Here is a 23,490-nt window from a genome sequence, read left to right as displayed (position 1 = left end):
TGTCCAGCACTGTCCAGAATCTTTCTGCACCCATGAGCACACATCATGTTCTATGTGCCCTATGGTGTCTGCAAGGGACAAGGGACACTCAGACCTCTCAGAGACACTTTAGGAGACACAAATTGGAAGGGGGTGGGGGTGTGTGTAGAAATATGACTGAAGCTGTTCCCGTGGCACCTCTCTTCTTTATGAGACCTTCCTCAGTGAAGTATGGAGAGGTAGCGTGGCCCCAGCAGTGTTTTCAACATCTCCAGGCTGCAGTGACGACCCTTTCTAGGACAGTTTGGCCTGCTCAGGGACTCTCCCTCAGAGATGCTTTATTGCCTCCAGTCCCATGATCAAATTTTCCCGAGCCCCTCTCTAGCATCTCATACATGCATCTCAGATCCCTGCTCTCCAGGGATGAGCCTGAGCAGCCTGATGGACTAATTCCCTTAGGCACCAATCAAAACATGAGAAGAGGAGAAAAGGCAGCTTTGTCCCTTTTGTGGCACTGCAGAGGACAGTTCAGTCTGCCCTGGCCTCTCGTGCTTGCCTCCTAACAGTAGCCTGCAACACCCAACACAACTCCCTGCTTACAGCAAGTCCTCATCTTCTTTTGATGCCTCTTACTCTGGCCACACTCACCCAGGCACCCCAGTGCCGGAAAGCGAATATGCCTGTGCATTTGCACACACAAGCACCCTTCGGCAGACACACTGTGAGCGGAGTGTATCTAGTCCTCATGCCCCTGGGCTCTGTGCCGATCTCCTTGGCAGCTTGGTGCATCATGCTCCCACGTTTGGTTCTGACACGTGACACCTCACTCGGTCCTACAGAGCCACACAGCCCTCTGCCTGGATGCTCCTACAGCTGCAGCCTTTGGATGAGAGAGGAACCTGAACAGAGGGAAAGTGATCACGTACTCCCAAAACTCAATCATTGGGGAAGTGGCGTTCGCAGGCAAGGTCCTGTTGTCCAGGCTGGATCTATTCAGAATGTCCACACAGAGATCTACCAAAAGAAAAGGAAGCTGATGAGCCAGAGAAATTCTCCAAGGCTCCTCCAGGAGGGATGCTACTTTCCCTCCATGCCCTAACCCTCACTCTCGCAGCACACAGACCCTTCACCCCATGCTGTAGAGCAAGCATCTCATTCAACTCTTGCATCTCATTAAGAATCTTATTAAACTTTGGCTCTCCCCAGCTATGAATCCCAACCCAGCAGTAGCCAAAGGGCTTCGGGAAGGGGAGAGGGGAAGAAGAAAGAAATTCCCTGCCAAATGGAAACCAGATGGCTGCAAAATACAGATTATTGAGGGATAGCTGCTGTGAGTAGCCAGGATAGAAAATTACATTCTCCTCCCACACCATGCACCATTCCCTGTCCACACACGCATGCATATGTTCACACACACTACAGATGCCTTCATGTTCCACCCTGCCATCCCCAGCCCTGCCACAGAGCATGAAATTACTAAAACCAGAGGAGATGCCACACATCCAAGAAATGCACCTCATCTTGCATTTGGCAAGCAAAAGACAATCCACGGGAAAACTGAGGAAGCCCAGCTCTGGCTGGGAAGCTTCTGCCTGTTAAGAGAACATCTGTGGCTTTCCTTGGAAACAAACCCATGCTGGGGGAGCTGAAGGAATCAGATCAATTCTTTAAAAGGCTGGTACCTCTGCTCAGATGAAAGGACAGAGGCAGCTCTGATTGAATGGCCCATGGGGTGAAGAAATTTAACATATCACAGAAATGAATCATCTGACCCAAGAGAAAAAGGGAGGGAATTGAGCTGCTGCCAAAACTCTTTCCAGCCTAGCTTTCCACTGAAAGCAAAACAACCTGTTCAACATGGTAAAAAAAACCCGTCAAGGACATCAGATCCATGAGGGTTACCTCATGACTACCCTGTCTTCCCAGGCACAGCCCAAGTGCCTTGAATAGAACCAAAGCCAGGTCTTCTCTGCTGGGCGCAGTTATGTGAGTTGTGGACATGAGGAGATGAGGTCCCTGGTTGATGTAATGGTATAGAGGCTTGCATGGATGCAATTAGACCAGAGTAACAGTGCCTTTAGAATTTTGTGTTACTGCTTCCTTCATTGGGATAGCCGTACTGGCAAAATCCTCCAGTGCAGGCTTGGCCCGATTTACCCAAAAGCTGAGTGCACAAAGCAAGTGTTCAGTGCATGGCAGCAAATGGCCCTCTAACTCTGACGGAGTGGGGTAGAGTAAGGGCATTGTAAGATAAATTTTTGTACCAGAGCAAATGAAAAGCTCTTGCCATGTGAGGAGGACTCTAGATTGGCTTGAAAGCTCTCCCAACCCATCTGCCTCAACGGCTTTACAGAAAATGCATATTTTTCAGTGAAATTTCAATACCCAAATCATCTCCATGTGGAAATAGTTTTACTGTCTCCTGCTGCTAGGCATAGGGTCATACCAGTCACCCTTCCTGGCATTTGCCCGTGGTGAATGAAGACAGTTCCCTTTTCAGGAGTCCCTAAGCACATTGCAGTTCATGAGAGCTTTTTATCTGAATAAAAAATATTTTCTACAAAACCGAGATAATTGCTAGGAAGTGAGAAGGAGCTAGCAGCTGACCAAGGGAAGGCATACCTGAATTCCAGGGGTTATTGCAGTTGGCCCACGGTAGCACTGCAGTGAAGGAACTGAACAGGTAGAAGAGTGCCCAGGACAGGATGATGATGTAGTAGATGTTCAGATAGCACCCAATGACTTGTGAGGCATATCCAATTCCTGCGAAGGAAAGCAAACAAGTCACCTCCTTTGGTAGTGCAGGATGAAGCTGCCAACCAACTCTCAACATGTCAGGCTTAACCCCCAAAAAAGGCATAGACCATGCCATGGTAAGAAGGGTGCAACAACAATCACATGGCTCACTAGAGAATAGGGCAAGACCTACCTCAGGGAAAAACAAAGAATTTTGTGGCTGTGCATGCAGGCATGAGGCTTTGTTGGTATCTCTAGAGAGGTCTATGGTGGAACAGAGAGAAGACTTTTTGCTGGTGGGAAAACTTTTTTCTGACCACTACCATGTCACTGCATTACACTGTCTCTCCTGTAGGAAAGTCATCTCTAGCCTTTAAAGAAAAGAAATGCAAGTGAATTTCTTCCTTCTGGAAAGACAGAGGCAGAAATGGTTCTCACAGCTTATAGACATTATGTGTGAATTATGGTGTTGGGGCAAAAGAACAGACTTAGGAACCAAGCTCTGGTCTTGGGTCATGCTTGTACTCATTACCCATTGAGATGTCAAAATGGTAATTGGCTCAGAAAGGATCAATTAATTTGTTAAAAATCGGTTGTCATTGCCCTACGAGATGTCACTGCTGCCCACATCCAGGCCTCATGCTAGAGAGCAGGGCTCTCCATCACAAAAGGTCCCAGACTTCCCGGGGAGTTTCAAGCAGCAGTGCACTCCTGCACTTGAGCAACATAACCAGGCCTTTAAGTTGCCTGAGCACAGGTTTCTCTGTCTGCAAAATGTGAGTAACAAGGTCTCCTCTGGCCAGGAGGACTGTGGGCATTAGATTCATTAATATATTAATGCCATTAAACAACCTTCCCCTGGGTTCCAGGAGTCCTGGTTCTTATACCTGTGCCTTAACCACAACCCCAGCCCATCTCTGGGCTGTCAGACCAGTGTGTGCAGTGTGATTCACCCCAGTTTGCAGGACGCCAGCCTGCAAATGCTGCCACAGCAGCCCTGGGCACAACAGTGGTAAAGGAAAGCTCCGTAAGCCAGATAACCTTCCTCCTCATCTTCTCTCTTTCAGTATTTGTCCTGGACTACAGGCAGGTGTTTGTGTATTGACATTTCCATCCTCCTCCTGACTGATGGCCATTCTGCTTCTCCTCTGTCCCAGGCTCTGAGCAGAGATGGTGGCTCCTCTGGGCCAGCACAGCCCCCAGCCACACGTCCTCAGTCACCTATGGGGGGTTCGGGCTCCTGAAGCCCCCAGGAGAGATAACAAGACTGGGAGAGAGAGGAAGGGAGGGAGAATAAAGGAAAAAGAGGAAAAAAAACCCCAACAGAATGGCATTTTCTGAAAGGGCTCTGAGTCACTGATTGTTATAAAGTGCTGCCAGTAATTCCCATAACTTGACTGACCTTCAAAGATGGGGCAGATCTTCCTCCAGGCCGTCACCCCTCCCTGGCTGGTGTACTGGCCCAGCGCCGTCTCCAGGAAGAACAAGGGGATCCCACAGGTGAAGAGGAAGATGAGGTAAGGGATGAGGAAGGCTCCTGAAGAGAGGGGTAAGATGCTGCTTCAGAAACCTCTTTAAAACCTTATCCCCACCACCTCTTTCCAGGTACCTGGGGCTACAGCTGGAATCAGCTAAATAAACACAAATACTTCTCTGAATTAACTGCACAATGTCTGCTAAAAAAAACAAGGTCTCCAACACCATAATCACTCAGAAAAAATAGAAGCGTGGTCCGTCTTGTGCTACTGCAGTACTTGCGCATTTGGTCTTGAACAAAACCTAGACATAAGGAGTAGGCAGGCACAGGGGTAAAAAATGACAGTGCTGGAGAACATCTCCCTGCTTCACTATCCTGACCTCATTCTAGCTTTCAGCAAGAGTCAGGCGAAGCAAAAGGAGTCCTTGTTTCACATAACCACATTTGTTCTGCCTTTCCTGGAGTCACAGCAAAAGTCCCACTTGCCCAGAGGATACAAACCTGGAGGCTGGTGACATTTCTTGCTAAGTAATAAATTTGCCAGGATATAAATTTGCTTGAGACGTATTTCATCTCAAATCTGAAAAGCAGTCTGCGCCGAAAGAATGGAAATAGGGGAAGGGCAACAGAGTATTTTTCCAGCATTTTCAAAATTGAAAAAAAAAAAAACTTCTTTCCTTGAATTCTTTCTTTTTTTTTTAATTAAAATATAGAGAAATATCTTAGGAGGAAGCAGCCTGAAATAGCCCTCAGATTGACCCTTGATGAAATGGAAGAGGAAGGGGAGCAAAAGCAATTTTTTTCTGCAGAAACGATGGCCAACCAACAAAAAAGGGGGGTTATGTCCTGTTCTACGATCTAAACCTTTTTCCCCTTCTTTTCAGCTCTGCTGCCAAACCAAAGTACGTGGTATTTTCACTGTTCTGCTCAAAACTACTCCTGAGATCTCAGTTTCACCACTGACCTTCCTTCTATCACCTCACAGTCATTCTCCTCATCATTAGCATAGGTTTTCACACTTTTGCTCCCCTCCAAAGAGGCCAAGATGACTGTCGTCCTCACTGCAACAACTGTTGAGGTCTTGCTATCTCATACAGTAAAATTTTGGTCACAAGTACCTCCCACCACCCATGCCTGGAGAGCTTCTTGGCTGTTTGCAACTGCCCATTTCTCAGCTGAGCCAGTTGTTGTCCCCCCAAGCCCTATCCTCTCCTGCCAGCACAGACATTCGCACTGAAATTCCTTCCCATGACAATTAGCAACTAGGAGCACATCTCCTTGTTTGGAAGCCATCAAAGCTACAATAATAAGCAACATCGAATTTTCCCCTAAACACAGCTGTGCCAGAGCTGCAGGGGACCTGAGGCCAGAGGGAGGGAGGCTGGTTCCCAGCATCAGCCCAGGTTTGCAGAGCAGGGAATGGGAATTGCAAATGCTGAACTAGAGACAGCTGCTGCTTTCAGCACTGCAAGACATCTACCTGCATGCCAAATCTGCAAGATGGTTTTGTTATCCCACACACAGATGAGCCTTTCGGGAGGTCCTAGATCCTCTCCTCTGATACAATTTGTCCCAGAGGTGGATCCATTTTGGTCTCTGAGTAATGAAGTCTTTCTTACATCTCTATTGTCTTGTTTCTCTTAACCTTTCCAGAGCAGTTCCCAGCCGAAACTCCCAGTTGAGATTTCCTCCCTGTTTGCTGCACCACTGGAGGAGACTCAGCCCTGAGAGGAGGCCCCAGAAAGAGACTATGAGTCAATAAGATTTTCAGGATGCTGAGAAATTAGATCACATTTGAAAGTGCAATCATAGACAAATTTATACTTGTTGCTTTGCAGCAAGTTAACACAATTGTTTTTATGACATCTGTCTTTATGGCTTTATAACCATCTCAGTACATCCAAAAGTGGAGTAAGGTGATGGGACAGCAGTCTCCAGTTTGAGGGAGGAACAGGGAATGGCATTTATAGGTAGAAAATGTCTTTTTTGCAATTTCAAGGACTCTTCCAATGGTGCGAATATCTTGGAGTGTCATAGGAAAGACAGTGCCTTGTCCCATAATAGTTTGTCAGCCATCTGGTTGCCTAGAGCCCTAGAGAGAGCAATGTCCCTTCCACAGTAGCTGCGTACTTTCTGCAAAGGCAATGTGTGAGCTGTGAGGGAAGGACTCTTCCCATGCTAATCTTTCCCAAGCCTAGCCTTGTTGGCCTCTGAATCACAGCCTTAGATATTCCAGAGTAGTTTAATTAAAAAGAGGAAGAAAAAAAGTTATTCAATAGATATCTAAAATGAACAAAAGTAGCCTTTTCACTTACACTAATTAGCATACAAATTGCAAGGACTACTGAACTGGATTCCATAGGCATAAACTATGCAAAGATATCATCTGAGCTCAGGAGGAAATTTTCCATGCAAAACCCATGATTTCTCTCTCAAAGCGTCACTGGAGAATGGGCTGTTCAATCAGATGCACCACCAGCATTTACTAACCCATGCTGGTCTGACTTGCTTTTGGTGCCTCCAGTGCCTACCATCAAAACCTCCGAGGAGGAGAATGGAGGATCTGATGAAAACCATTCCAAGTTCAAGACAAACTCAAATCTATTTTCTTTAACTATTCTCTAATCCAACCTTGTTTGGTTCAGAGGAGACACTGTATTGACTCCTGCTTGATTTGGATAAATTCCAGAAACAGAACAAGGGACAAGAATTTGGAAGTCTTGGGATGAACGACAGCTGAATCACTTATCCATTGGCAAAAGCTTACAAGCCCCAAAGCATTATTTCAAGGTATTTCTAGAGAACAAGAACAAAGGAGAAGTTATTGCAGTATTTGACATGTAATTTATTATTCCTCCTTTTCTTTTATAAAGTTAGATTTTTATTCACCAAGAAAAGTTAGTGACAGTCAATTATTCCCTTCCTCTTTCCTGGCTTTCTTTTATTGTTATGAGGAAGTTTAATTTTTAACCATGTAGTGATCTTATTGAAACATTATGAAAAAAGAGAGTCAACAAGAAACAAAAGGGAAGGGGAATGAACTCTTACTGGGGATGGGTTTCCCTAGCAGTAGGTTGACCACTGGGAGAACTATTCCTGAGGAAGAGGTAGCAGTGTCCTTCTAGGGGGCGTCAGGCCTTGGCAAAGATACCTGCACCATCAAGGCCTTTCCTCCTCTGTAGTAAGGGCCTGAGATAGGTGGGGATGACACAGAGAATGGGAAACAGGTATTATGTAGACAGAGGTTGCTGATGGCTTTCTGACCACTCACAACATTTGATGGTTTCATAAGACCACCTGTTTCTCAAGATGCCCAAGAACCTTAAGAAGTTACTGAAGTTCAATTTGGCGTCCAAACTTTGGAGAGATGCTTTAAGAACTGGCAACTGTTGGTGAGCTGGATTGACTCCTCAGGTTTTTTTATCTCCTGGTTTTGCCAGGAGATAATTTAGTAGAGGACAGAATAAGGGAATGCATGTTGGGGCACACAAAGTGTAGGAGAAATTGGTCCAAGTACACACATATCTCTTGTTAGGCCTACAGACCTAGGACAACTCATGCATGCTGTGAACTTACCACCACCATTCTTGTAGCAGAGGTACGGGAACCTCCACACGTTACCCAGACCAATGATCTCTCCAGCAACAGACAGCATGAACTCCATTTTGCTACTCCATTGGCCTCTCTCTTCCATTTCCTCCTTTTTTATCTCTTCAGGAGCTGCAGTGGCCCCATTGGGCTCTCCTTCCTTAGCCACAGCTCTTGTCATGGCTCTCTAGAACAGAGTAAAAAGAGAGCATGAGACAGGGTGTTGCTGCAGGACACATTGGTGGGAAGAGGAGGAGGGGACCAGTCACCACAACAGATATGTTCCTAGTATCACTGTCAGGTTCCCTCATCCTCTGGGAAATGGCTTCTTTAGCCTCAGCACGAATCATTTTCCCCAAGTCATGTCTGTGGGACAAAAAGTCTGTGCTGAAGGGACAGAGGAATGATCACTGGTCTGGTGGGATGGGCCCACCTGCACCACCCCTTCACTAGGCCCACCCCTGAATTCACTCTTGCCCCTCTACAGCACCCTTCCTCGTCCTTCTCAGACCACTATCTTTACTATACCTCCATCTGCCCCGCCACACCCTGACAAAATGCTCTGCATCTCCATTGTTGGTGGAAACTTGGCCAGGACTTTGGAAACAGCAGTTTAGAGGAAGAGAAATGGAGCTGGACCTGAAGCAGAGCACAGGGGCAGAAGGAGTTTCCCTTCCATACATGCTTTGTGCAGCAACTGTTTCCTTCTGGTTTCAGAGGGCAGGTTAGACATGTTATGGATTAATAGTCTGAACAAGAGCGGGCAACCTACCATCTTACTTTAAGGTATTGCAGAAGTGCTGTCTCTGAGCTCCTGGACACATTACATGACCATGCAGCTTGCAACCTCAGCAAATCACACACATGCTTATCTGACCTAGGCTCCCTTCAGCAGCAAACAGGCATGAGTATCAATCCTCCACCTTTGCTCAAACCTGCAAAGAATATAGAGCAAGGAAACAAAGCCCCTGAGGTGAACAAAAGGACCTTGTATTTGTGAGGTCTTTTAGGTCTGGGCAAGGGACTTCTGAGATTGGACAAGCTCAGCTATCACAGTGAAAACGTGTTAGTAGGAAAAATCCCAGCCATGGAAACTTGGAGCAAAGCCATTGTTGGAAGAGGTACATTGAATGTGACTGAGCCCACAGGATGGTACAAGGAAGACATTCTCTGGTCTATACTAAATCCTGACTTATGTTTACCATCATTTCAGTTAAGCAAAATTAGTGGCTGCTTGTTACAAGGTACAATTTTCTACCATACACAAAGTCCTTTAATTGGCTAGTTAATTTAAATCCAGCTAAAATTCACACAGACCAGACAGAATCTTCTTTTTCACAACATTTTCATATTGTTTATAGGCACTTGATTATGGGCAGAATCTGAAGTATGGAGAGAGAAAGCTCTCTTTGACTTAGATAAAAAAATTCTTTTCAAAAACTTGCTCTAATGAGTTACCTGAGGTAGGGATGCACTTCTGAGTCCAGCCAGAAAGCACAGACTTAACACAAGAGGGGTAACTGATGAACTATGCCAGGGAAGTCCTAACTCTTTCTACATCTCACTGGTGGCATTATTGAGCAGAAGTTGGCCTTTGGAGAAGTGACAGATATCAGTAAGGGACACATATTCCCATGCTGGGATTAGGAAACTATACTGGAGACAAGCGTCTCCAAAGCCACAGCATCTCTGCTTCCATTCCCACCAGCTGAGAGTGCCAAGAAATCAGGGCTTTGTTGCTTTACATTAACTTAGAGATTCAGCTTGCTGGTAGTTTCATAAGTTTTTGCAGTAGCACCTCTATCATTCCTTTTGTGCCTCCTAAGGGGACATCCTCATGTCCCTGGAGCAGCAGGGACAGCATTCTCAATCACTCAAACTACTTAATTCTTTCCATACTGCCCGAAGATCTGCTCTGGACCACTTCAGGTTACTCTCTCCCAGGAAAAGTCCAAGCATAGCTCTGGAGGCAGCTCAGGTCAGGGACCTCTCACAGGCAGCAGGTCAGTGGTGAGCAAGACTTCATCACCCTTGATGTCCTCTGCCTGATAGCACCACCAAACCTATCCATCAACATTTTGCACCAGCATGGTGCACCAGGTCTTATGGCAAAGCTATTCCCTCTCTCCTTCTGTCTAGTCTCTCTCCAGTCATTTCTGTCTGGGTTAGCACGAGGGTATGAGCAATCTCTTGAAGAGTAGGGTCTGCCAGGGAGTCTGACTTAACTGGGACTAAGACAAAGTGCAGTCCTAACATGAAAGTGGCCCAGCAGCCTCAAAATACTACGACACTTGTTTTGGCAAAGTTTTCAATGAGGCAAGGGGGAAGCAGGAGCGGAGATTGGCTGGCTATGATTGCATTTACTCGACTCAAGACAGCATTGTCATCACCATGTCTCATTTGTTTCTGTAAGTTGCCCAGAACAAATGAAATGATTTCCTAAATGCTAACCCTCTAGATATATCAGACCCTGGGGCAAAGAAAGATGTCTGCATACAGAAAGAAAACTTCTACTGAACATTCGTAGCAAAGCAAGAAGACTTGGGTACGAAGCCTGTTTCACAGAATCACAGAATGCTAGGAGTTGGAAGGGACCTCGAAAGATCATCTAGTCCAACCCCCCTGTCAGAGCAGGGTCACATAGAGTAGGTCAAACAGGAACGCGTCCAGGTGGGCTCTGAATGTCATTCAATTTGAATATCTCTCTCTGTCCCTCTGTAAAGGAAACCAGATCTCACAGTGTAATACACCGATTGCTCTCTAAATGCCCAGGGCAACAGCAGTTTTTGTTCCCCCATCTACCTTTGTGCTTGTGCTGGTTTTGGCTAAGATAGAGTTAATTTTCTTCAAAGTAGCTAGTATGGGGCTCGCTGTGCTAAAAACACTGTGGATGACACAGGGATGTTTTAGTCACTGCTGAGTAGCACTTACACAGGGTCAAGGCCTTCTCTACTCTTCATACCACTCCACCAGCGAGAAGGCTAGGGGTGCATAAGAATTCTGGAGGAGACACATCCAGGACAGCTGGGCCCAGCTGACCAAAGGGATATTCCATACCATATGATGTCATTATCAGCATACAGAAAAGGGGGAAAGTTAACCAGGACTGGCTGAGCATCAGTCAGTTGGTGATGAGCAATTGTTTATCATTTGCATCACTAGCTTTCCTTGCTTTTTTAACCCTGGTTGTTGGGGTTTTTCTGTTGTTAATTTCCTTTTCGTTACTATTATTATTGTTGTTGCTGTTATTATTAATATATTTCAGTTATTAAGCTGTTTTTTCTTAATCCATGAGTTTTCTCACTTTTACCCTTCTGATTCTCTCCTTCATCTCACTGGGGTGTGAGAAGGCGGATGAGCAAGCAGCTGGATGGTGCTTAGTTGCCAGCTGGGGCTAAACCACAGCAGTAATGAAGAGTCCATCCTGTTTCCTTTGAAATCAGCAGCGAATTTCCATGGATTCCGCAGAGGGCTGAATCCCATACAGAACAGTAACACTGCCTGTAGTAAGAAGGGCTGCAGCAAGAACAGGGGAGCATAAACCATAGAGGAGGCCAATCAGGTGTCAGTGAAAAGCTATATAGCTGCCTCTTCAAAAACACCACAGGAGTCTGGTCCCATATTATATTTTAGAGAGTTTTAGAGTTATTTCCAGTGAGAGTTTATATATGGACAGTACTGCAGTGGGCACAACCAGTTTCAGTGTCAAATGCAGATGCATCAGGGCACTGAGGAAGCTTCTTCCCTTTTTCCCCTAGCCCTTGGCTTTTATAGCCCGTAGGCTGGAAAGCACCTACTTACTGATATGGTTTGTGCTGTCCCAAACGTACCAAGCACAAAAACACATGCAGACCTACCCTTGAGTGTGAAGCTGAATCAGTCACCTAACAGGCTCATACAAACCTTTAATTCTGCATTTAAAGGAGGTGGTGCCACTCAGAAATCAAGGCAGGCACCCCAAAAGCTGGCTGGTGCAGAGCTAGCAGGTGTGCAGCTCACCAGCAACTCACCAGCATGGAGATGCTCCCGGTCCCAACTTTGCCCCCTCCACTTAGCTCGCCTGCTGGGTTGGATCAGGAGGTGGAAACATCAGGGCCTCCCGTCAGTCTTCTCTGAGCTTCTGAAGCCCAGGCAAGGCCCCTTTCCCCACTGCCTTCTTGCAGCAAGGCCTGCCAGCTGGCTGATCAGTTCCTTCAGTTGCTGCAGCACAGCCTCCTCATCTCTGAGAGGAGCAGAGCTCCACGCACTGTCAGATGTGAGAGGAAAAAATAACACGTACTTAATGAAACGTGTTTGATCTGTCACAGTCCTTGGCACGTTCCTATTTGCTGCAGTCCAGGGCACATTATCTAGCACAATGATGCTTTAGTCTGAGCTTACTGAGGATGCCATGAGAAGCTAATAGAAGAGGACTTGGCTAATTCTCTGCTTTCATTCTTTTAATTTCTACTAATATTTGTGATTTAAACTGTTTCTGCTTTAGACCTGTTTCACACATAGGGGTGAGGGAAGATCACAACTGGGGAATCACCTGCTCACACCTAACCCCAGGAGGGGAATGCCCCAGGTGTCAGCCCACCACTGGCTGAACCCTGTCACCAGTCTCCACCTCAGGGACCCCTGGATCAGGGCTTTGACTCAGCATCTGTCCTCTGACTCCTGAACAGGCCAACACAAAGGACAAGAGCTGGGACGCTGCAACGGGGCACAGGGAAGGACTGGGACAAACACAGACAAGCAGGGAAGATGTGGCACTTGTGGCTTCCTTTTCCTTTTTTAAAAAGGGGGAAAGCACCCTGGTTATGCAATCAAACCTTTTCAGCTGGGAACAGGTGGTGGATTAAATTGGGGCCCAAAGTTTTGGCCCTTTGTGCCAGAAGATTCAGCTTCTCCCTTCGCAGATAAAGCAATGCAGAGCATTACACATCCCCACTACCTCCCTCCATGCTTTGCCTGCTGTTTCTATGAGAAAGCCTATTCACACACCTCCTGGCTCCTTTCCTGAACATCTAATCCTACTGTGCCCCTGCCCAATAAGTTCTCAGGCCAGATGGGGACTCAAATAACTTCTTGTTTCCAGCTAGGAGCAATTTGGCTCTCCCACAGCAGCCACAGCCACCCACTGTGTTAGATCCTTCCTGACAGGCAGATACTTTCTTCTCCATTTGGATGCCCCTCTCCTTAATACATAAGTGAGGATAAAAGACTTTGCCCCTCACTGCCTGACTCGTTCCTTCATCAAAGTTTAGAGAAAAATCATCTAGTGGGGGATGTCCCTGCCCATGGCGAGGGAGTTGGAACTAGATGATCTTTAAGGTCCCTTCCAACCCTGACAGTTCTATGATTCTATGATTCCCCCATTCCCAGCCTCATTTTTCCCTCTGCCATAAAGTTTTTTTGACTGTTAAGATGCTAACTTATGCAGTCCAGAGTTTACCCCTTTCCTGATCTCACACAGTCACCAACAACAACCTTTCCTCCTCAGCTGCCTCTGACCTTGCCAGTCTCTTCTAGAGGTGCCCTGCTGTGTTTTCACCCCTCAGCACTCTGAGGAGGTGCCTTTTTTCCAGGCCTGGAACAGCCTTTGCAGACATGACCCCTAGCCTGTCGTCTTCCTACAGAGAAGAGGGGGCTTCCTCTGTGACCAGTGCAACAGATAGCTCCAGATGAAATGGTGCTGGGCTTGGTACTAGGTTTAGGGCGTGAAGGCAGCAACATTTTCCTCACCAGACTGATTGCTGAGAAAAAAAGAATATATTTGGATTCCCCCAGGCACTGGAAAGAAAGCAGGCAGTGTGCAGGAAGCCATAAACACAGGCCACACCTAGTTCCCTTCTTCGATATTTGAATGAGGTAGCCCAGTGCCCCCTTGGTCATAAATTTTGGGCTGTGTTTGTCCCACACCTACCCCCATGGCATCCTACAAGTATGGCCATGAATGGCAAGGAAAGCCAAGGACAACTCTCAGGTGCTGTGGACACTGGTCAGTCGGGTCTACTGTGCTGAACGCGTGATGCAGAGATGCAGAACAGCGTCTGTTGGCTTTATTTGGGAACAAGCTGCTACTAAAGGGGGGAGGCAGGAAAAAGAGGAGGATGAAAACGTCCTTTGAAAGCAAAACATGGTGGTATCCTCTGCCTCTCTCAAGGCAAAAAAAGGGGGTTATTCAGGTCTGCTCAGGTGAGACAAGGAACAAGAGATTGATGAGAGAGAAGGCGCCCAGGATTTTGGCACCAGAGGAAGAAGCTGTTAGAAACTCTCCTAAAGCTTTTCTTCCTGCAAACTTACTGCCTGTTCCCGACTGCCAACACAAAGGAGATTCTGCTGCTGGGCAGTTAACATCCTCTGTTTGACCTCTTCTGCTGTTTTATCTTAAGGCAAATGAGAGGACGATCTCAAGAGCTAGCAGTGAAACAGAGCGAACTGGGATGTCATTAAAGAGCAACTGATAACACTTATTATTGGAAGCACAGTTTTAAAGCACTTGGGCACTCGTAGGTGCTGCCTGAGCTGCAAAAGGCAGAATCGCAGGTGACACTGCAGAGAGCTGCACTGCATTTGCATTTCTTGGTTCATTTTGAAACAAGCAGCACCAAGCAACTAAACTGCAATTCCAGGTGCAGACAGAATAATGAGGAAGCAAGCAGGCTGGGCTGCATTACAAAAGGAGGAGCAGGAGGACGCAGAAAATTCTCTGGTTGCACAATATGAGCCAGCAGTTAGTTGGCAGCTGAAATCCTGCATTGCATTTCGATGGCAGGAGGCGGGGGCGGTTGTGGGAGCAGAGACAAAATCAGGGCTCAGTGAGAAACAGCAGTGCCAAGGTACAGCTTAAGGAACAAACCCGGTTAGATTAGTGCGTGGGGGCTGCTACTGGAATAGGTCATATCTGCAAGATGGACAGGAAGATATTAGTGGAGAAGTAAGTTCTTTCCAGCCAATCTAAAAGCAGCTATATGCGCAGAGATGACTGCTTCAACCACGTTTGCTTCCAAACCCGAATGCTGCTGGAGAATGGCTCACTCCAGCTGCAAAGCAGAGAAAGGCAAGAAAAGATGTAGCAAGAGAAAAACTGATCAACTCTAGGACAGCACTTGAAATTAAAATGCCTTTCATTTCAAGCTGTTGAAAGCTAGCTGGCTTCTTTACACCTTCTAATTAACTTCCAGGTTGTGTGGGCTGCAGGGCATTCTCAAAGCATCTGTTCAGCAAGGTTCACGGGGCACAGGAGACTGTCACAAGGATCAGATCCTGCTTACAATTTCTCCAACGTGAAATAAGAGCAACGCTTCTGCAGTCAGTGAGTTTGCTGCTTACTGACAGCAGCAAGAGTGAGATAAGAAGCAACTGTGAATTTACTAATGACATGTACATCTGTGATACAAGCTGCGAGCATTATAGAGCATCATCCTACAGAGCACACACCCACAGCTCAGAAGGGGACCAAATGGCTCCTGCCCTGTCCTCTGCTCCCAGGACAGGAGAGCCTCCCGAGTACCTAACAGTGGCTGGACTTCCCTGAGGATCAGAGGCAAATGCTTTGTTAAAATCAGTGTAGTCTGTTGTTCTCAGTTCCAGTTCAGTTTCTGTTGGTGTCCATGGCTCACCATCCCAGCTCTGAGCTAGAGAGGCACAGAGGGGGTTTCTTACTTCGGACTAGAAAAAAATCAAGACTAATTGATGAATTCCATAAATAGGGTGTAAATATGATCAGAAACCAGCTTTTGTCTTTGTAACAAACCAAGTATTCTCAAAACTTCCACTCAGCCCATAGTCTAATTTTATCCACTGCCGGGTAGCCAGAAGCAGAGTAGCATGCAACCATGGCAGGGCACATCTTTCTTACAGAACACCACAGTGACAAGTGTCCTGCAGACACAGAGCCAGGCTGTCCCCAGCCTGGCCCCACTGGAGCCCCTAGAGCCACCCCCTTGTGGTGGCCTGAGGTGTCTGGCTGACATCCTGCAGCTACGTCAGGCTTACTCAGCGGTCCAAGCACACAGCCAAAGCATGGGGACAGCATGGCTCCTGTCACTGGCTGGAGGAGCAGAGGAGGAGGTGAATGGCACAGCAGGTGAAAGCCACACTGCTCCAGCACCCGTTCTGCAAACAGGCTCAGTGGGGGCACGGTGGGGCAGCGACCTGCAGTGCGGCCCTGAGGTGCCCCACATGGACAGGACAGAGTCCGTAGGAGGGGACCTCACTGGGGCAGAAAATTGATGGAGTAAGGCCTGCCACCCGGCAAGTCCCGGGCAGGTCAGGCAAAAGGAGAGAGGCCACCAGCCCTCAGTGCTGCAGCTTCACCCCCTGCTGCTGACTCAGCTCAGCCTAAGGCTGAAGGACCACGGTTTAGTAATGCGTGGACAGCAAAGCAGCTACCCTCTGCAGCTGCATGCAAGCCCATCCTAAGCTCTGCAGTGCCTAAAATCTCAACCTCACAGTCACTTTCCTGCTTTGGGGCAGGAGAGCAGAGGAGCTAGCACCGCTGGTAGCCAACATCTCCAAAAGCCTGCAGTTCAGAGGTGGGAGAGCAGCACAGGGGATTTGGTGTCACTCTGCACTCGGCACTTCTGGCTAAATTCCCCCAGCCAGGAACACCCTGCCTAACCTCCAGAAAGCACAGTATGGGGGCACTTGCTATGAGAGTGATGGGAAGGGTGAAGCACAGAGAAACTGTACTCAAGCAAAACTCTTCCAAGAGGCAGGTGACGTTATGGCAGGACACGTTACCTTATGCTTCCCAGCATAGAGGATGAGGCGAGCCAACAGCTTATTTAGCAGAGCCTGTCCCTGTTCAGCCCTGCACAGGGAGCCCAGCACTCTGCAGCCTGTGCAGGTGCAGGTGCAGGATGGGGATCTACCTGACTGACCCTGGGCAGGTGCAGCCCCCTCCAGTTGGTGCACAGGACAAAGAACATCAAGTGAAATCAGGACAGACAGAGGAACATGGGGACTACGACTCCAGCACTGCCATAACCACTCCCTACAAGCGTCTGCTGGAATGCCGCATCGCAGTGCGATAAGACTGCAACCCACCCTCAACCCTCGAGAGGCAAGGTATCTGCTTTCCAAACTAGGGCACCCAAATTTTCCTATACCCCTGCCCAGGAGCACAGGCAGGCAGAGACAGGCACAGGGCTCATTAGCCTGCCCTCTGCAAGGGTTATCTGCACTCACGAATCCAGCAAAGTTGGGCTGTTGCAGAGCTGCAAAGGTCAGGTCCGAGGTTCAGCCTGTCCTATCAAGCAGCTGCCAAAGAGGAAAAACTGGGGCAATGACATTTCCAATGGCACAGGATGAAAGCCCTGATTAGTAGTGATTACTTTAAAAGCACTGTTGATTTAAGGATACACAGATCAGGTGTTATGAAATCCCCTGTGTTCTGCCTTGGTTTGCTCACAAATATGCCCAGTTTAGCACATCCATAGACTGTGCCAACTCCCTGCCTCACCCCAACACAGGAACAAATTTGTTGAAGCTCCTGAGGCAAGAAGAACAAGGAGCATGCTCCCAGGCACATCTTTTAGAGCTGCAGCTCCCAAGTCAATGCGTCAGGGCCAGCACCTCTGCAGGGCAGCATAGGAGCCACTGCCTCATGTTTGCAGGAGCTGAAATGCCTACACCCTACCTCACTCCTAGCCCTTTTTTCCTGTACCTATTATCATCTAGCCATTGCTGGTCTTCTTCCCCATCGCTGTCTGGCCCACTCTCATGTCTCTTCTCAATCTTTCTGCTGAGTCCTTTTCTTTCTCTCTTGCTGCTGCTGCAACTTTCAGTATCAATTACCCATCCTTCAGGCAGCCCTTTTCTCTGCAGCTTCCCAGCAGACACTCCACAGCATTGCTGCCTGTCCTCTCCTATAGGAACCATTGGAAGACAAAAGTCTTCCCTGGGTTGATCTAAACTGAATACTTGCTTACTTGCTCCCCATCCTCCAGCTCTCTCTTCCTTTGCCTAATGTTGGGAATCAGATTTCCCCTTGCAGATTTGCTGACCCACTCCCCAGAGCACGGTAGGCAGCTGGCACACGGCAGCTGGCTTGCGGGAGGACCAGAGACACCAGCACTCCCAGCATGACACACACATTCAGCCAGATCTGCTCAGTGAGCAAACATCCAACTCACCTGAACCCAGCACAGATCTGCCCCCAAGCAAACCCGTCCCGTTCTGTCCTGTCCCACTGGAGTCCAGACAGGGAATCCACTGAGTGACCAAGAGATAAAGCAAGAGTTAAGGCAAAGACTCCCCTCTCTCCTCCTCCCGTCCCTCCCTCCTCCACCAGCTCCCCCCAACAAATCACCATCCCACTCATGTGTGGGTGGTTGGATGGCAGGAAGGGAGGTGCATCGGGGTGAGAGAGCTTTCTAGCTCCCTTACAACATACATCAGACTTTGAACTGTGGCCCTGACAAGAAAGCAAAAAGGAAACAGCCACAGCTGGGCAGAGTAAAGACCCAAAGTGTGCAAAGATCAACTGCAGCACACAGTGGAGCAACTCCAGGTCCTCTCCACATCAGTGGGAGGGAGCTCCCCCCTTGCAGACCCCAGGCACATAGCCCAGGCTGACTGCCACATGCCCCTACTGTTTTGGGGCTCCAGCACTTTGGTGGGATATTGGCATCCCTTAAAATCATCCTGCAAATGTGCAGAATAAAGGCTCTCCATCCACAGGGACATACACTAAACTTGTTTCTGTGGCCAAGCTGAAGACTCACCAACACCCTCAGGCAGATGGAGCAAAAACCAGAGAGCATGTAGAGGGGACATAGACCCCCTCTGTGCCATACTCTGTGAGTGCAAATACAGCTCATAGGAGAGAGCTATGTCAGAAAGGAGAGAGACTGCCGGAGTCTTTATTTTTCTAGCATCTGCATGCTTGATATATGTGATCAATCCCTCTTTGCTTTTGCCCTGGTAGCTCTCTTTGTATCCACCTCAGTGCCAATGCACTTCTCCAGGGCTTCTCATGACCAACACCAGCAGCAGGCATTCCATTTATGGAGTTTTTCTCAAGATAGTTCAGCTCAGAATTATTTTTTTTTATGTTATTACTGTTTTGTCTTTTGCTTTGTATGTTAACATGCCTGCCAAATTCTTCTTGACCTTTTCATGTACCTGTGTGGTCAAACCACAACAGGACGCATCCAGCACATGCTCTGATATGCTCACCTGTGTCCAAGCTCACCAGAAGAGCATCCCCCAGCCCCCTTATGAGCTGACAAAAGCCCCCACTCCCACAGAGCTGGGAAGCAGTAGGTTTATGTGCCTGCATGCTCTATAGAGGTCGTTTGTACTATTGTCTCAAAAAAAATCCTCCATGGATGCCAGAAGCCAGTGAATCAGATCGCATTAGAGCATGCCGGATTGCCCTGGGGACAAGTGATGCTGGAGACCTCCAGGCACCCTTGTGCCTGGCGGGATCCTCAGCATAAACCACTGAGGCCAGTGCTGGAAGCAGTAAGGCAAAACATCTCCTTCTGTTTTAGAAGTGTTTAATTACTATTTCAGCTGTCTAGAGGCAGCCAGTCTGAGTCCATGCTGCTGGAACGTGCAAAGCAGGGGCAGAGCAGCTCAGGGTGAGCGCTGGGGGATGACCAGAGAGCTCTGAGCCAAACCAGTCCTATACCAGTGACTCTGGTTGGGCAACAGGGCCACGAGGGCAGAGGGCTGGGGCGGCAGCTGGAGCAGGCTGTCCCTCTTCATAGGCAACCAAAGACAATGCGCAGGACCCTGATTCCAGGATTAAACTTTCCCAGTGTGCCATTTTTCAAAGCCCTGGCTTTCACCTACTCTTTAGGTTGGTTGAGTGGATGGGTCCTATACCCAAAGAAACATGGGCTCATTCTTCCTTTGCATGGGCTGAGATCAATGTCAGAGGGCCTAGGCTCCATGTTCTGCCTTTGGGGGCTGCTTCCTGCCTCTGAAGTCCTGAAAGACTGCAAGATGAACATCATGGACTGGCTGTGCAACACATTGTCCCCTTCCCTACTAATGAAGGACAGTGCCGCTGCCTGTCCTGTCAGAGAGGACTGGGGTGACCTAACACAGCTGGGGGAAACGTGTAATAGAGGTTATCCAGATATGAAAAGGTGATTGAGATAAGCCTAGGTAAGCAGAGCTGACCTAAAAACTTCATTTATCCACACTGAAGTGTTTCACAGGAACATCACGGTATTCTGAGAAACTGTAGATGAGAAATGACCTGTGTCATTAAGGTAAAAGAAGAAGAAAGTCAACCTAAATGAAAACTTTACCCAGCAATGTGTGAAAATCTCTCCCCAGCAGGAAAAAAGACTGCTATTTCTGCTCCAGAGTTTCCCACCAGGCAATAACTCACTGTTTTTAAATCCTGCTATAGACACGGGGCCCCCTTATCCTACTGCAGCAGCCTCCACGTGAGGGATCGCACTAGGGTGATAATCCAGACAGAAATCCAGAAACCACCTTCCAACTAGCTCAGCTGTGGGGTATGGACTGTGTTCAGTTCTATCCCGGGAGAGTGCAAGGGAAAGGCTGTCACCCTCCCTGACTACTAATTGCCATCTTCACTGACAGGGACAGCCCCTGAACAGGCACCCTGAGCCTTGTAGGTAGGACAGGGCTGCTAAAGGACGTGGCAATCTGACTGCAGCTCTCCCTGTGGCATGAGTTCTTCCTCCACCATTTCCATGGGAAGAGGCATCTTCCCACAGGGGCTGGCAGGCTGTTTACGTGGCTATCTGTGAGCAAGTCTGAGAAGAGGAGCCACAGCCAAGGCTCAGCCAGCACAGGGGATGAACATCAGCAGAGATGATCCCAGGAAAAGTGTCTTGACACAGATACAGAGGAAGCTGGAGAGGGAAGAAGCAGCCCTGCTGCCAGCAGGGATGGAGAGAGTGTGGCTAAGGCTATTCTTAAACAATTCAACCCCAAAAGGCAAGTGCTGCTTGCAATAAATCCTGGAAATGTTCAAAGCACCCCCTGCTCAGGTAGCATGAAACCCTCACAGAGCTGGGATCCTCCTTCTGTGTGTGGCTCTGACACCAGCAGCACCCAGGCCTCCATAGCCCTCCCCACAGTGCATCCCAAGGTCCTTTTCGAAGGAAGGGATGGCAGCATCCACTTTCGCAGGCAGGAGAACCAAGACAAGAGGAAACCCCATTGCTGTGCCCAAGGGTGCATGGGATGAATGGAGGACAACAAAGGTCTCTTCATCCTCACTCCACTCACTGCCTGCCAGCTGGCAGGGCACTCTTATCTCCCTTTGTACCTTTTCCTTTCTCTCCTCAGAGCACATATTGTTTTTTCCCATTCTTTGGGTCTCTTCACCATTTCCTCCCTTTCGGCCAGCTCTGCCGTGCCTGCCAAAGAGCCAGCCCAGAGCAGCAGACTGCCAACATCAGCCCATGCCTGTGCTCCCTGAAAGCAGCCAACCCTGGGCCCCACTATGCCTCCCTCCTCCATGAGCCAGCAAGATGCAGAGCTTGAAGCAAAATTAACCCCTTTTCCCCACAGCTCAGCTGCTGGGAGAAGTCTGCCAGTGTGACACCCTGCGGGTGCATGCAAAACATACTCCAGGTTTCCAAACGTTAGCGACTGGAGGAAGCAGGTGCTGGGTTTTGTGTGGGAGACAGAGGAACCTGCAGCCCTTGCTGCCCACCTCTCCAGGCCACCCACGAAAGAAGCAGGTGTCCTCACTCGTCCAGATTAATTCCACCTCTGGACACCTTTGCTAAAGAAAACAGAGAAAGGCTGGTTCCCCCATGATCACAGAGCTGCTGCTGCTTCTTTGATTTGGAACTTGCTTAGACAGCCAAATGCTACATTTGCAGAGGACTTTCCCTCTAGGCATTCATATAATTTATTTTTTATGTTTATGGCTAATTTCTGCTTAAGTAAGCCTGCAACTTCCTACAACAATTTCACTGTAAGTAATCACAAGTGAACATAATCAAAGTAACAAGCACTAATGAGGTCCCACAGAACTGTGACGGGCTCCAGCATCTGCAGCATCGCTCCTGCCACAGGCTCCTGGAGAAGAGGTGGCTGTTGGAGCCTCCACCTTTGGAAGTGTGGGCAGGGTGAGACATCCCCTGTTTCACAGCATCCCCATAGGGTGAGAGAATGAGGCAAGGGCAGACATCTTAGGACCCCAGTGTCGACAATAAAAGTAGTCAGGGGAGAGGATTAGCAATGCTAGGGAGGGCAATACTCGCTGTTGATCGGAGAGCAAGGAGGACCATGTGAAAAGGGCAGGCTGGGACAGATATACATGCCTGTTTCCTCCTGCTTTCCCTCCCTGATTCTTCAGGGCAGCTGAGCCTGTTACCATGCGACTTGCGTTGTGACAGCAAACGCCTCTCATGCACCAAGTTTGAGGATGCAAAGGACAAAGACAGTCTGCAGAGACAGAGAAGCACATCTTGCTGCCCAAACTGATGTGACTCTGGACAGGTGAGGTGGAGAAGGGGACGGCTCACTCACTGGTACCTTCTAAGAAGTCACAACTTCCCAAATCCATCTTTGTGCTCCCCCCACACACCCTTTCCTTATCCCCATCCTGCAGGCTGCTCACCACATGAACAGACAAGGGTTCAGCCAAATACCCTGCTCTGAGGGATATGCTCATTTGCACTGGCCTGCAGGACACACGTAACAGATTGCTTGGGGACCTCTCCTTCACAGAATTACCTATTCCACATGTTAAGATGGCAATCTTACTTTGTTCTCTCCACTTATACACCGTGGCCTGTCTTCTCCCCATGCAGCCACCTTTCTTGTCACTTAAATGTGGAATACGACTTTCACCACATGACACTTCAGTAGCCCTGGAAAATTATCTTATTGCTAGTGGCAAATGGATAAGAAACCCTCAGGGCATCTGTTCAAAGAAGCTGAGTGCCACAAGGTTCAGGCTGTTCCCCAAGGGAACAGATGCATCCTGTTCTACAGGTCTGCACCAAGATCTGAAGTCTCTCCCCCACTCTTTGTGGGCATCTCCCTGTATGGAAGAGGACAGCAGTGTCCACAGTATCTCTTTGCCTAATCAGGGGGGTGACACTCTTCACCATGTGCCACTGATGCAAGCACCATGGTACAGGAAAAGCAGGGTTTGGTTTTTGTGGACAGATGAACAGAAAGGTCAGTTATCCTTTTAAAGCACTAGTGATCCAGGACAGAATCTCAGGGATTTATTTATTTTTATGTCAACTTCTCTTCTTAAAACAAACAAACAAACAAACAAACAAACAAACAAAAAAGACACAAAGAAACAAACAAACAAAGCCACCAAAAAATTTCTTCATTATAAAAAGTGGGTCTTTAATCTCATCCCCATTTTTCTGAAACTAATGACTTGAATTCTCAGGCTAAAATTGCAGATTTTGGATTCTGAAGGTGGAAAATTTCAACAACCGCATATTTCCTGTCTCAGGGGACATTAGCAACTCCCTAAGTGGAGAAGGTCTGACTAGGGGTAAATTCCACAGACTGCAAGAAGAGCAGTACTGGGCTGATCTTGAATGTAGTTAAACCCCATTTCACCATATTCCACATCATCAAATCCCATATTCTCAATTTCACCAAAATTCCTTCTACTCACAGGGTCTTAAAAAGTGCTGTGAAAAATGTTACATCTGGAAGTTCAAAATATATTAATTTCAGATTTAGTCCATCAGCCTTCTCAATGAGCAATACAGAATGCACTTGATTTATATTTCAAGATGGACATC

At 48.0% G+C, this 23,490-nt stretch overlaps 1 protein-coding gene across 1 annotated transcript in view; it reads right to left on the bottom strand.

Annotated features, from left to right (window-relative positions):
- The window catches only part of SLC6A12 (solute carrier family 6 (neurotransmitter transporter), member 12), a 46,206-nt gene extending 23,710 nt beyond the window's left edge, over positions 1-22,496 (bottom strand). The window contains exons 1-6 of the mRNA XM_009878497.1: positions 22,410-22,496; positions 17,905-17,983; positions 7,769-7,965; positions 4,118-4,252; positions 2,602-2,742; positions 906-993 (exon numbers count right to left, since the gene is read on the bottom strand). Of these exons, the coding sequence (XP_009876799.1) occupies positions 906-993; positions 2,602-2,742; positions 4,118-4,252; positions 7,769-7,961 (557 nt within the window). The 5' untranslated portion in view covers positions 7,962-7,965; positions 17,905-17,983; positions 22,410-22,496. The remainder of the gene's footprint in view (positions 1-905; positions 994-2,601; positions 2,743-4,117; positions 4,253-7,768; positions 7,966-17,904; positions 17,984-22,409) is intronic.
- Positions 22,497-23,490: the final 994 nt, after the last annotated feature.

This window comes from Apaloderma vittatum, unplaced genomic scaffold (assembly GCF_000703405.1).
Source record: "Apaloderma vittatum isolate BGI_N311 unplaced genomic scaffold, ASM70340v1 scaffold10941, whole genome shotgun sequence".
Taxonomy (NCBI): Eukaryota; Metazoa; Chordata; class Aves; order Trogoniformes; family Trogonidae; genus Apaloderma; species Apaloderma vittatum.
Note: the sequence above shows the minus strand (reverse complement) of the source record. Positions and strands in the feature narration are given on the sequence as shown.